At 37.9% G+C, this 13,217-nt stretch overlaps 2 protein-coding genes across 4 annotated transcripts; one reads left to right on the top strand and one right to left on the bottom strand.

The window, feature by feature from the left end:
- The first annotated feature begins 2,557 nt into the window (after nucleotides 1-2,557).
- On the top strand, nucleotides 2,558-5,936 carry LOC117420690 (uncharacterized). 2 transcript variants are annotated; one of them, XM_059027260.1, is made up of 5 exons: nucleotides 2,558-2,873; nucleotides 3,487-3,632; nucleotides 3,785-4,008; nucleotides 4,270-4,414; nucleotides 4,686-5,936. In XM_059027260.1, the coding sequence occupies exons 1-5, from the start codon at nucleotides 2,646-2,648 to the stop codon at nucleotides 5,455-5,457; spliced, it is 1,515 nt and encodes a 504-aa protein (XP_058883243.1). In that variant the 5' UTR covers nucleotides 2,558-2,645; the 3' UTR covers nucleotides 5,458-5,936. The 2 variants fall into 2 exon arrangements, with proteins under 2 accessions (XP_058883243.1, XP_058883244.1); XM_059027261.1 differs by lacking the exon at nucleotides 2,558-2,873 and having other exon boundaries at nucleotides 2,888-3,632.
- Nucleotides 5,937-6,388: 452 nt separating this feature from the next.
- On the bottom strand, nucleotides 6,389-12,860 carry LOC117420546 (G2/M phase-specific E3 ubiquitin-protein ligase-like). Of its 2 annotated transcripts, XM_059027258.1 has the most exons (10): nucleotides 12,575-12,860; nucleotides 10,972-11,187; nucleotides 10,627-10,783; nucleotides 10,228-10,451; nucleotides 9,891-9,992; nucleotides 9,104-9,402; nucleotides 8,847-9,028; nucleotides 8,134-8,309; nucleotides 7,253-7,467; nucleotides 6,389-7,050 (listed from the first exon to the last, which is right to left on the bottom strand). In XM_059027258.1, the coding sequence occupies exons 1-10, from the start codon at nucleotides 12,856-12,858 to the stop codon at nucleotides 6,791-6,793; spliced, it is 2,115 nt and encodes a 704-aa protein (XP_058883241.1). In that variant the 5' UTR covers nucleotides 12,859-12,860; the 3' UTR covers nucleotides 6,389-6,790. The 2 variants fall into 2 exon arrangements, with proteins under 2 accessions (XP_058883241.1, XP_058883242.1); XM_059027259.1 differs by lacking the exon at nucleotides 10,972-11,187.
- Between the last annotated feature and the right edge of the window lie 357 nt (nucleotides 12,861-13,217).

Here is a 13,217-nt window from a genome sequence, read left to right as displayed (position 1 = left end):
CTCTTGAGTGGATTATATTATTGGGTCTCTAACCTGTAATTGTTAGTTACTCTTATTGTTGGGTGAAGGGATATCAATCTCTAAAATCTGTATAAGTGATTGTTTTTCTCTCGGTGGTGTTAACATCTAAAGGGTGCATATAATTGTTAAACTTTGCCAATTTAGTCAATATACTCCTGGGTTGTGATATTATTGTCTTATATATCCCTAAACAAATAGTATTTTCTGAGTTACTTATATTTATATAGCTAACTCAGAAAAATATGAGTTACCTTTCTTTGTAGTGGATTTTGTTTATCTTTTGTCAGGGGTTGCCAGACTTATTAATTACTATTTACATAAGATCTGAGGGTTAATTGTATAGTTTCGCTATTGGCTGGATAAGTAATAAATCTTATATTTTGCTTCTATCTGTTACTTGCCCTGGATTCCCTTTTTTTGTGCTGTGGCTGATTTCTGACTGAGTTGTTTTATCTTTTTTGTAAAGAGAGATTTTTAACTTCTGTTAATTCTTTGGAACAAAGTGTTTTAGCAATTCAGTTTAAGAAATCTGTTACAACTTTAAGTCTATGACATTATTATTTATTGATTTTATTTTGTTTTATTTCTTTGATCACCAACTGCCACCACAACACACTCGTTTTTTTATGCAGTACTCCTGACGAACTTCACCAATTGACCGCATCGTACCGGCTCTTAAGGTAACTTGTGTTGGAGCAGCAGGACAAGCTCGCCATCCCGCCCGCTGCTTTCCTGCATTATTGCTCACCAAAACCGTTCGCCGAAACAAAAATAGGTAAATATGTAACCTATTTACCATGGTATCTCTCCCCTGGGTGCCTTGTGTTTTGCGCCGGCTGCTCTTGATCTCCGTGAACGCACCCGCTGTCTCCAAACCTTGCAGAGCAGCACATTGAAGCGCTTGAAAACACAGCACAACATTCCCTAATAACACTGGCAATGCATTATGACTTCAAAGGTATGACTTTAAGTCTATGACATTATTATTTATTGATTTTATTTTGTTTTATTTCTTTGATCACCAACTGCCACGACAACACACTCGTTTTTTTATGCAGTACTCCTGACGAACTTCACCCATTGCCCGCATCGTACCGGCTCTTAAGGTAACTTGTGTTGGAGCAGCAGGACAAGCTCGCCATCCCGCCCGCTGCTTTCCTGCATTAATGCTCACCAAAACACAACGCACCCAGGGGAGAGATACCATGGTAAATAGGTAACCTATTTACCATGGTATCCCTCCCCTGCGGCGGCTGGCTGCTCTTGATCTCCGTGAACGCACCCGCTGTCACATTGAAGCGCTTGAAAACATAGCACAACATTCCCTAATAACACTTGCAATGCATTATGACTTCAAAGGTATGACTTTAAGTCTATGACATTATTATTTATTGATTTTATTTTGTTTTATTTCTTTGATCACCAACTGCCACCACAACACACTCGTTTTTTTATGCAGTACTCCTGACGAACTTCACCCATTGCCCGCATCGTACCGGCTCTTAAGGTAACTTGTGTTGGAGCAGCAGGACAAGCTCGCCATCCCGCCCGCTGCTTTCCTGCATTATGGTATCCCTCCCCTGCGGCGGCTGGCTGCTCTTGATCTCCGTGAACGCACCCGCTGTCACATTGAAGCGCTTGAAAACACAGCACAACATTCCCTAATAATGCAGTACTCCTGACGAACTTCACCCATTGCCCGCATCGTACCGGCTCTTAAGGTAACTTGTGTTGGAGCAGCAGGACAAGCTCGCCATCCCGCCCGCTGCTTTCCTGCATTATGGTATCCCTCCCCTGCGGCGGCTGGCTGCTCTTGATCTCCGTGAACGCACCCGCTGTCACATTGAAGCGCTTGAAAACACAGCACAACATTCCCTAATAACACTTGCAATGCATTATGACTTCAAAGGTATGACTTTAAGTCTATGACATTATTATTTATTGATTTTATTTTGTTTTATTTCTTTGATCACCAACTGCCACCACAACACACTCGTTTTTTTATGCAGTACTCTATGAGGGGCCGTTTCGGACAAAAGTCTGTCAAAAACGGCGAGTGAAGGGTCACGTTTCCGCGCGCAGGGAATCAGGTTGCACGATAGGGTGCCGTTCCGGACAAAAGTCTGTCAAAAACGGCGAGTGATGGGTCACTTTTCTGCGCGCAGGGAATCAGGTTTCCGCGCGCAGGGAATCAGGTTTCCGCGCGCAGGGAATCAGGTTTCCGCGCGCAGGGAATCAGGTTTCCGCGCGCAGGGAATCAGGTTTCCGCGCGCAGGGAATCATGTTTTCCGCGCGCAGGGAATCAGGTTTCCGCGCGCAGGGAATCAGGTTTCCGCGCGCAGGGAATCAGGTTTCCGCGCGCAGGGAATCATGTTTTCCGCGCGCAGGGAATCAGGTTTCCGCGCGCAGGGAATCAGGTTTCCGCGCGCAGGGAATCAGGTTTCCGCGCGCAGGGAATCAGGTTTCCGCGCGCAGGGAATCAGGTTTTCCGCGCGCAGGGAATCAGGTTTCCGCGCGCAGGGAATCAGGTTTTCTGCGCGCAGGGAATCACGTTTCTTTGAGGGAGGAGTCGCCTTTATGAATTGACACAAGGAAATCAGTAAATCGTCATAAACAGAAGAAAAATGGCTACTTGTATACATTTTTTCATTATAGTATTGTGCGCTATCTGTTCCGTTACTGACAATATCGAGGATCTAAATTTATATTTTTTGGAGCTGGATGACTGTTTAGAACAAGTTCAACAGGCATTAGATACTAATGATTTTAATACATTTGACCATCTACATCGTTTACTCGAAGAACATGTAAGGATTTTGTCAACTTTAGCATCCGTCCTGGACAGTTGTGAAGTAAGAACAATACCTTAAACTGGTTGTCTCAAAAATCTACTCTTTATTTGATGAATAGAGAAATGTAATGCATTTCTTAAAAAAAAAATACATTAAGTAATAATACCAAAAAAATAACATGTACACAGACCAATTCATACATTGACAGACATTAAAAGGAATACACTAGTAAATACTATTGCAGGATTTCATTATAGGACAAGTTACAGAAAAAAAAAACTGTTTTACATGGTATTTAACTGAATTGGACTGTTTTACATGGTATTTTATCTGAACACCTGACCGATATTTGTCCTTAATTAATAATCAGTTTGGACTGAGCACTTTCTGCACGTCATCACTTTATTTGCCTGCTCTTTAATCAATAAAATAATATTTTTTCACATGGTTTTGATCAGTGATTTTTCATCACCATTCTTCAAAATGCATTTGGAGATCTACACACCTGGTTGTGTTTGTTTGGACATCATTTTTAAGGCGCAGTAAGGACTTCATTTAAGACTTAAAAATAAATACAAACATTGGACACAAGGAAACATGTTTTTCTTTCTGGCTTTCTTTCCTTGCATTTATTTCAAACAAATAACTAATTTTAATCTTGATTTTTCAACAGGGAGTGGATCAAGTATGTTTGCTGATAAATAGATTATTTGACGCTGTGAGGACAGTGTATGGTGAAGTTGACCAAAGATTGGCTCCTCGATCCCAATTTGAATTTCTTTTCAACAGTCCCCTTGAAAGCACAAGAGGTCGCCCAAGGTATGGTTAAAAGCATTAAAGTATATTGATTTAAATGCTTATTGTATTGCTATTGCTACATTTTATGCTGAGAAAATGCACTACCATATTTAATCAGAGTAATAATAATATGTGTTATTTTATTATTAAACAAATTACATTTAATGTTGCAGATACTGCATAACCAAAGATCAACTACAGCAACTACGTGCAACAGGAATGCCATGGTGTTCAATTGCAGCTTGCCTCTGCACAAGTGAGCGGACACTGTTTCGCAGAAGGCAGCAATATGGAATGACAGGAGAAAATTATGCCAACATCTCAAATAGTGAACTGGATAATATTATAAGGGAAATCCTGAGAGAAACGCCAAATGCAGGAGGCAACTATGTTCAAGGTAAAATAAATTTTTCGCTGTAGAATTTTTGGTATTTGTTCATCAAAGGTGTGTAATAAAGCATAGGTCTCAATCAGTGCATATCCTCTTACCCAGTGCAACTTAGAGGTTTCACAAAAAATACACATTTCAGTAGTTATTTGTTATATATATTGCATGTTATTTTAGGCAATACAGGTGAAAGTGTACTTGCATGTAGTTATGATTAGGTTTATTTAATTCGAACTAAACAACATTATGAACTATTGCTCTTATTCTAAGGTGGTGTCCTAGCCAGAGGATTAAGAGTTCAGAGAAGGAGAATTAGAGATCGATTAAATGCCCTGGACCCAGTTGGCAGAGCCCTTAGAAGACGGCATACAATTAGAAGGAGAATATATAATGTCAGAGGACCTAATCATTTATGGTAGGAACTTAAACATTTATATAATGATTAAGGAAAGTTTAAGGTAAAAATAAAGTTTAAGGTAAATTATAAATCCAGCAGTCCTGTACTGCTAGGGATTAAGGATTTTAAATTATATATATATATATATATATATATATATATATATAAAAATAACACTATTTGGTTGTGGATTCACAAGGTCCATTGTGTACATTATGTGTAAATTGTTTTATTGGAAACCATGGAAACCTAATACTTAAAACTTCTATTTTTTCTTTTGTCATTTCAGGCACATTGATTCAAATCACAAGCTTATTTCATGGAGATTTGTGTACCATGGATGCATTGATGGTTACAGTAGAATGATTATATACCTGACATGCTGCACAAACAATTGTGCAGCTACTGTTTTGCATTTCTTTGAAGAGGGTGTATCAGGGTATGGGTTACCACTGAGAGTTAGAGGGGATCGAGGTGGTGAAAACATTGATGTTGCTAGATACAAGATTATGAGCCGTGGCAGAAACAGAGGAAGTTTTATTGCAGGCAGAAGTGTTCACAACCAGAGAATAGAGCGTCTTTGGGGTGAAGTGAACAGAGTGGTTTCTGAGTTTTATAGGCAATTGTTTATGTACATGGAAAACATTGGAATCTTAGATTCTACAAATGAAGTTGATTTATGTGCATTACACTTTGTTTACATTCCAAGAATAGGAAATTCTGTGCAAGAATTCACTCGCCAGTGGAATTACCATCGACTTAGCACTGTTCAGTCAATGTCTCCCTTAGCATTATGGCATTCTGGAATACTTTCAGATCTTACTACAGTAAATTCACAAGATCTTCTGAGTGGCATAGATAATTATGGAATTGACCATGCAGGCCCAATTACAGCAAATGAGGCAGACACATACATTCATGTTCCACATAATACAGTACAAATGAGCGCTGAAAACCACAGGGAGCTTCTATCTCTTTGTGATCCATTATCAGATGATGACAATAGTGGTATTAATCATTATTTATTTGTTTTGGATTATGTGATAAACAATGTTAGATAGTGTTGTATACAAATAATTACGTTCCAACTCAATTAATTGCAAAAATGGTGTTGTTGTATCACTCCCGATGCTACATATGTGGGTGGATACTCATCCCCCTGTCCCTTTTAAGTTGGGTTAGTAGCCTGTCCAGGTCAAAAGCTTCAATCCCCATAGTTCCTAGCAAACCTCCTTTGTTTGTCCTCTTTCTTTCTTCTTCCTTTTTCCAATAATTCCTTTCTGTTATCTTCAACTCCATCTCTGCCACATCTCTCTCCTCTACCTCTGATCACTTACAACCATCTGCTAATGCTGTGCATGCAAACCTTTCCTCTAGTCTTATTCTTGATTTTTCGCCAGCCTTCAACACCGTGGATCATTCTGTCCTCTCTACCACTCTGTCTAATCTTGGTATTTCTGGTACACCTTTATCTTGGATTCAATCTTACCTCTGTTAACGTACTACTGTGGTTTCTCTTTTCTCTTCTTGCCCCCCCCCCCCCCCTCCTTCAATGGAACAGGCTCCCCCTTAATATTAAGCAGTCTCCCAACCCAATGACATTCCGTTCCTCCCTCAAACCCACCTATTTTCTGTGGCCTACCCTAATTCTCCTCCGAATCCTTCCATACCATCTTTCCAATTAGATTTGTTGTTGTCTTTTTGTTTGTCTATTGTCCTCTCCTGCCCTTCCCAGCATTCATTTATTTACATATTTGTCAGTTTCCTTTGTTTAATACAATTTTCATTTATCCTATACTGTACTGTTACACTTTGTAAAGCACTTTGATAAAAGCGCTATATAAATATCAATAAATAAATAAATACATACATAATTGGCCCACTTAAGTAATTTAGAGCACACCCCTGCTTGTCAGTTTTTTTTTCAAAACCATTATTAAACATTCAATTTTGTGTTATGACTAATAATAAAAAGTAGTGCTGAGCCAAATATATTTAATACAAATAATATTTAATATAAATAAATTTGCATTTGCCATGGAAATAATAAATGATCAAATCAGTTGCCCATTTAGTGTTTGTTGTTTGAAACTGATGAATTGGTTAAAGCAGTGTTTCACAATTCTTTTCTATACCTGTAACTTCAAATTAACTTTAAGAGCTCCAAAGAAAAGAAAAAGCTCAGATTAGGTAAAGTATTAGTTAAATGAAGGGTGCAATTAAATCATTGAGTTGGGGGAAAAAAAACAGAACACACAGATCTCCCCAGGACCAGGAAAAACAAGAAATCCCAAGTATACTGTATTTTTTTTCTCATTTTTTTTTTATTTTTCCTTTCTTTGGTTTTATCTGGAGCGTCCCTACCATCCAGCACACCAGAAGATCAATAGTTGACTATGCAAAGCCAAAGCCCTGACAATTTAGAACAGCATATCTCATGGCTTCAGTGAATTCTTCATAAACTACATGTATAGTTGGTAAAAACAGCGTGCAGTTGCATGTATTTGCCTTTGGAAATCTTGATTTCTCTCCATTGTCCTCAGCATCATGTAAAAAATCTACAGTGGGTTCTGGTCTGAATCCCAGTGGTGGTACGGTCTTGCAGCCAGTAATAAAGAATAGTAGTGACTTCAATGTGACATCTGATGGCTCATCTGAAATTAATAAAATAAATAAATAAATAAAGCAAGCTTGTTACTTACTGTGTTTGTGTGGCCAACATCAACATAATCAAAATACTTCCAAAGACAGTGTGCCCAGCTGAGTGAAAGATGAATCCCCTAAACAAGTTAGAAAAGTAACCTAACTACAAAGAAGTATGTATTTTTTTCTAGTGAACAACAGTAGTACAGTCACCTTGTAGTTCTTGTATAAAGTCTTTCCAGTGAGACAATACAAGATTTTCTGTTCCCCTTTTATTGGAGCCCAATGGGTGTAGAACAGGGCGGAAGATATTATCAAATGTCTTGGCTGTGAGGGTGTCTTCTGTGTAGCACATGACATGCTTGAATGCATTGGGATACTTGGTCATAGCATCCAGTACACCTAGAGTTTTCAGCCCTTCCTTTAATCTGAAAAAGAATGGACATTTTAAGAATTAAAAACATAGGGCCTGATTCAGCTTACCATGTGCTATCTGCTTTCCATGCTCTATCTGCTTTTTAACACATGGACTATATACCGGGGACAAATGCCATTGAAATGTATGCAAATGACACTACGAGGGAGGTATTTAATATTCAGAAGGGTGCTTCCTTCCACAGTTGCCTTACTGTGTGTTAAAAATAACAATTACTAAAACAATCATTTCGTACAAAATCACAAGATAAAAAGAGCAGACCACTGGAGTGAAGTCTGTGTGAAATATGGATATCGTACAGTGCCAGAGAACAAAGAGCCCAACCATAAACCGAGCCTGAACAAGCACATTGTTTTTAATGACCCCACTACAGCCCTCTTAAAAATGAAAAATAAACATCAAAATGAATTAAACATTAATTAAAAACCAATTACCTTTCATTTATAATGCAAAGCAAAGTTAACCAACAAACATAAAATCTACATTGCAGCTTTGCATTGTTTAATAAGAATTAAAAGCAGGGCCAAACGCAGGGCATGGCCGAGCAGAGCGGGGCAGAGCAGGGCAGAACGGCAGAACAGAGCCACGTAGGGGGCCAAGTGCACATGGCCGGGGATGGCCGAGCAGGACAGGGCAGGGCCGAGCAGAATGAGTGTACCTCTCAAATGCTGCCCGTGTTCTTCCAAAAATGTACCAATGTGCAGTTTCTTCAGCAATCTTGCGATAATCATCAGCATTACGGATAACTTTGTGTGTTCCAGCCAGCTGCATCAGAGTTTGGATTGGTTCAAATAAGTCTGCTGTGTTTGAATGTTCTTCCTGGTAAGTTAGAAGCTGTAAAAAATAAAAATGCAATTTGTCTTTATAAATCTTTCATATTACATTTTGCAAAGAAAAGACTACTTATATTCATTTCCAGGCAATCGGTTATGGAGTGAGATTACTGTCAAATATTTTGTACTATTTACAAGAATAAAAAAAAATATGACTATGAATCAAAAAAGCTACGAGTTGGATGGAGTGTGATATCACTGTCAAAAATACATCACAGAAGCCACAGATTGTTAATGGTGGGAACAATTGATTAGGACTTCTGAGCGTATAATCTTCATCCAAAATGTAGTTTTTTGTTTTTTTTTACTCGCACTCCTGTTTTTTTTTTTTTGTGGTCGTATTTACGATTCATAGTCGTATTTTTTATTCATAATGGTAAATACAAGTACATACTATTTTACAGTAATCTCACTCCATACCTGTGCAATATAACGTGAATAATTGTTCTAATCAATAGATACATTGATGAATAAGATTAGAAAAAGCTGTAAATATGATGGTAGATTACTTTTGCAAACACAATTGGCAAATATTTACCTTCTCCAGATAGTTCCTTATGTCCATATCAGGGATATCTTGCACTGCCACAAATGTGGACTCGGGTGTACTTGAAAGCGCCTCAAAAAGTACTGGTGATAAGAACTGTGGGCCAGGTCCACCATGAACCAGTGATGTTGCAATAGTCATACCCGCATAAAAATAGTCATCCGAGACCATCACTGAAATAAAGAATGTTAGACTTAGACAGACTGAAAACTTAATGATAAAGAATTAAAAAAGCATGGATTCATTACATCCACTAATGTAGTTTAGGAACTTGGCATGGTCTGGTCCCACAAAGAGGCTTCCTTGGTGCAAGGACTCCATTAGCATGGTTAAAAATTCTCTCCTTGGTCCTCCGAGGTCGACGGCTCCTTCGCTCACTCCTATATCGTCCATAAATTTCACCGAAAGCCTTTTGCAAGGTAAGAAAGTTTTTTTTTTAAAGCCTCGTTTCACTCCGTCCCATAGGTGATTCCGGCTGATATTAAACAGGGAGACATTTTCTGTATCAATCTGGGAGGCCAGCTCACAGAGAATATCCCCAATGTCTCTGGTGAAATAATAAGAAATATTAAAAGAAAATAATTATTTATTTTTAGCAGATATTATTGTATCAAATATCTTGTCAGAAACACTTGACTGTGATACTATAAATGTAAAAATCAAAGAAATACCTGACAAATAAAACTACATTAACTCATAAGAATATATACCTATACATCAAACTAAATGCCTATAAAAGGAAAGATAATAAAAAGTTGTCTTTAATTTTAAATGGTTTACAGATAAAAGCTACAATGGTCCCCCTTTTAACAGTTAAAATTTGAATGTATTACAAGTAGAGCCCTGCGTTTTATTCCAACCTGCACCGCAAGATGCCGATACAGTGTCCTCATGAAACTACCACTTAAGCAATTATTAACACTCACCCCATTGCGTTACTTTAATCAACTGAAACACGGTTTAAAAAAACAAGTAGCGAAAAACACAGGGCCCTGATTATAAGGAAGGAAGTATGAAACACAAATGCAACTTTACCGTTCATGGTGGGATGTTTCAATACCAGTGGAACGGGGTATTGGATCTTCAAAGCTTTCGCTGAGCTCTTCATCAACAAATAAAGCAGCATACTGCCATTCACTAGAAAATAGATTTGATAGGAGTCCAGGTATTGTGACACCGATTTCACAGCATGACCTGCAAATCTGTTGCTATTCAAGAAAAACTATGACCTGTTGTGATATACTAATAGCTAAAGTCTTAATATTTGTAAAAATAAAAAACTAGCACTTTTTTTTTATCGTACAACTGGGACATAATACACAATCTGGATCAAATAAAGTGTAAGCACATTACTATAGTTGTGATTTCTTACCTTGGACAATCAAGAACCCTGGAAACTGTGGCATTTTCTTCTTCTGTTATGATAAGAGGCCCATCTGAACCTGCTGTCGAATATGGAGCATCTATGAGTTCTGAAGGAGCATCCTCAATGACCTGAAGAACTGTTACATTCAGGCTGTTCATTGGTGGACTGGAATCAGTCAAATCTATTTCAATATCATCATCATCATTATTTGACAGAGTACCTCTGTTCTTCTGCAAAAAAAAAAAATCTCCTGTAGTGAATTAAGTTTAGAAAACTAAAGTGCCTGAATTAGTTGCTTTTAAAAATAAATACAGTAAGACTGTGAATGAATGACTACAATCTTTAACAATTGCTATTTCTATATACTGTACATTCGAACAAATAGAAACAGTCATTGACTGTTACCTTTGCATTTGCAGGAACGACCAGCAGTTGTAAAGATGGACGAAGGTACACAGTTTTGTCCTTGAAAATGTTATTTAGTAACAGTCCATTCATCTTTTGGTCTCGCTCCAGACTTGGCTTTATTAATTTGTTGTTGAGTGTCACCATTATTTCAAATCTACAAGAATAGAGAATGCAAGCTAAAATATATCATGGTCTTAGGAAACCGAATACATCATAAGCTAAAGCACACTTCTTCAAAATGCAACATTATAATATATATTTAAATCTTAACTACCAATTATCATTATATTAACACAAATGATAAAGTGCTTATGTTTACAAAGACTGCCTTCCTTTACTCACTGAATGTTTTCTGTCAGGATTCTTTCAAAGACTGTGTGCAAGTGGTTTTGCACCTCATGTGGCTCCCACTCCTTCATAAATCTCACACCTAAAACCAGATGCCCTTGCTCTGCCAGGTATAAGCGTATTTTGCCTTTCGGGATGTCTGTGTCATTGGGACCCGTTAGTAGACAAACATCTTTGTGGAAAGGGCCACAAACATTTCTGGGTCTCTTTCTGTGCAAAATATATATATTTAAAAATGTTATGACCACTGCATTCATTATATTACTCAGGACTAACTAGCCTTAAAATAGGATTATCTACTCAAAATAGTATATTGTTTAGTATAATTCATGATATACCTATAAGGAAAGAGCAGCAGTGTGGAGTAGTGGTTAGGGCTCTGGGCTCTGGACTCTTGACCGGAGGGTCGTGGGTTCAATCCCCGGTGGGGACACTGCTGCTGTACCCTTGAGCAAGGTACTTTACCTAGATTGCTCTAGTAAAAACCCAACTGTATAAATGGGTAATTGTATATAAAAATGATGTGATATCTTGTAACAATTGTAAGTCGCCCTGGATAAGGACGTCAGCTAAGAAATTAATTAAAATATATACAGTAAAAGCAAAACATCAACCCAGTAGATTTAACATATATCACTTAATGGCAACTCGTTTATTTCTCATCTGTTCCTAAAGCAAACGGACATGCAGTTGTACAAACTACAATGATATGACAATGCCCATAAATTACTTCCATGAGCAGATTTTTAATTTTTTTGCATTGCAGGAAATGAAGATCTGGTTACATTTGCCTCATATTCACTTAATATTAATATAGCCTATATTAACACCCCCCCCCCCCCCCCCCCAAATAGGCCCATAAACCATACATTTAGTTCCACATTTCAATATGTATACATATACATTATAATAGTCATATTTACTGTATTATACAACCAAAAGATAAATATTGTATAATTCACTGCAGTAGTACTGGGTAATTGTATGTAAAAATAATACAATAATTATAAGTCGCCCTGGACAAAATATTTGCTTTCATGGAGGCCTTTTTTTTGGGGGGGGGGGGGTTGCAGTTAGCAGTTGAATTAAATTGAACAGTAGGCCTCATTATTAGAAATTAACTTACTAAAAGCTTTACAATTGTTGGTGCCATTGTAATCCTACCTTCCGTTTGTAATATGTAAATACAGCTACTAAAATACAAATACAGCTCGTAAATAATAAATACAAATAAAAGAAAGAATAATAGGCCTACATTTGTTATTATTAGTAGTACTAGAAGATGCCCTTACCCAGGGCGACTACAAAGCAAAGATAATGGGTATTAATTACTTTATTACTACTGTGTCCAAAACATTGCATTTGTACATTATTCTGTGTAATACGGGATGTTAAATCGGTTCTTTTACATCGTTTATTTATTTATTTATTTTATTTTATTTATCTTTTTGCATATACTAATGAGTAGACTTTCACTAGAGTAGAAGTATTAATCATGAGTTGGAGGTATGTATTTCTGAATCAAATTAAAATAGTCCTTAGCAGCATAACCTAAGAAATGAATTGCATATATGTTTTTAGAAATAATAATAATTACCTGGCCCTTCTATTTAAAATCCCTGGAACTGCTCCGGCTGTGATAAAGTTTCTTTGCATATTGAATGCAGGGGAATTATTTTGAGCGGGACGATCAGCGACCACATTCCGCCCTTGAAACAATTGACGAACTTCTTCATCAATAGTTGATGTCTCCTGTCTTGTAGTAGGCATACGATTGTTTTTACCATTCAGGGCACTTTCCAGGCGTTGAAGGATTTCCGGGTTGTTAATTATTTCTTCGGCGATTCCCCGGGCTACATTACTATTCGATTGTGAAGACATGTCTAGCTCCTTAGTTTTTTTTATCGCCTCCTCTGGCAAAATACGTTTGTGTGACGACAAAAGTAACCCCTCCCCTCTAGCAGCATAGCCTGCTGATTCCCTGCGCGCAGAAACGTGATTCCCTGCGCGCAGAAACGTGATTCCCTGCGCGCAGAAACGTGATTCCCTGCGCGCAGAAACGTGATTCCCTGCGCGCAGAAACCTGATTCCCTGCGCGCAGAAACCTGATTCCCTGCGCGCAGAAACCTGATTCCCTGCGCGCAGAAACGTGACCCATCACTCGCCGTTTTTGACAGACTTTTGTCCGAAACGGCCCCTCATAGTACTCCTGACGAACTTCACCAATTGACCGTATCGTA

The sequence above is a fragment of the Acipenser ruthenus genome, chromosome 7 (genome assembly GCF_902713425.1).
Source record: "Acipenser ruthenus chromosome 7, fAciRut3.2 maternal haplotype, whole genome shotgun sequence".
Taxonomy (NCBI): domain Eukaryota; kingdom Metazoa; phylum Chordata; class Actinopteri; order Acipenseriformes; family Acipenseridae; genus Acipenser; species Acipenser ruthenus.
This window is presented reverse-complemented; position numbering and strand designations above follow the sequence as displayed.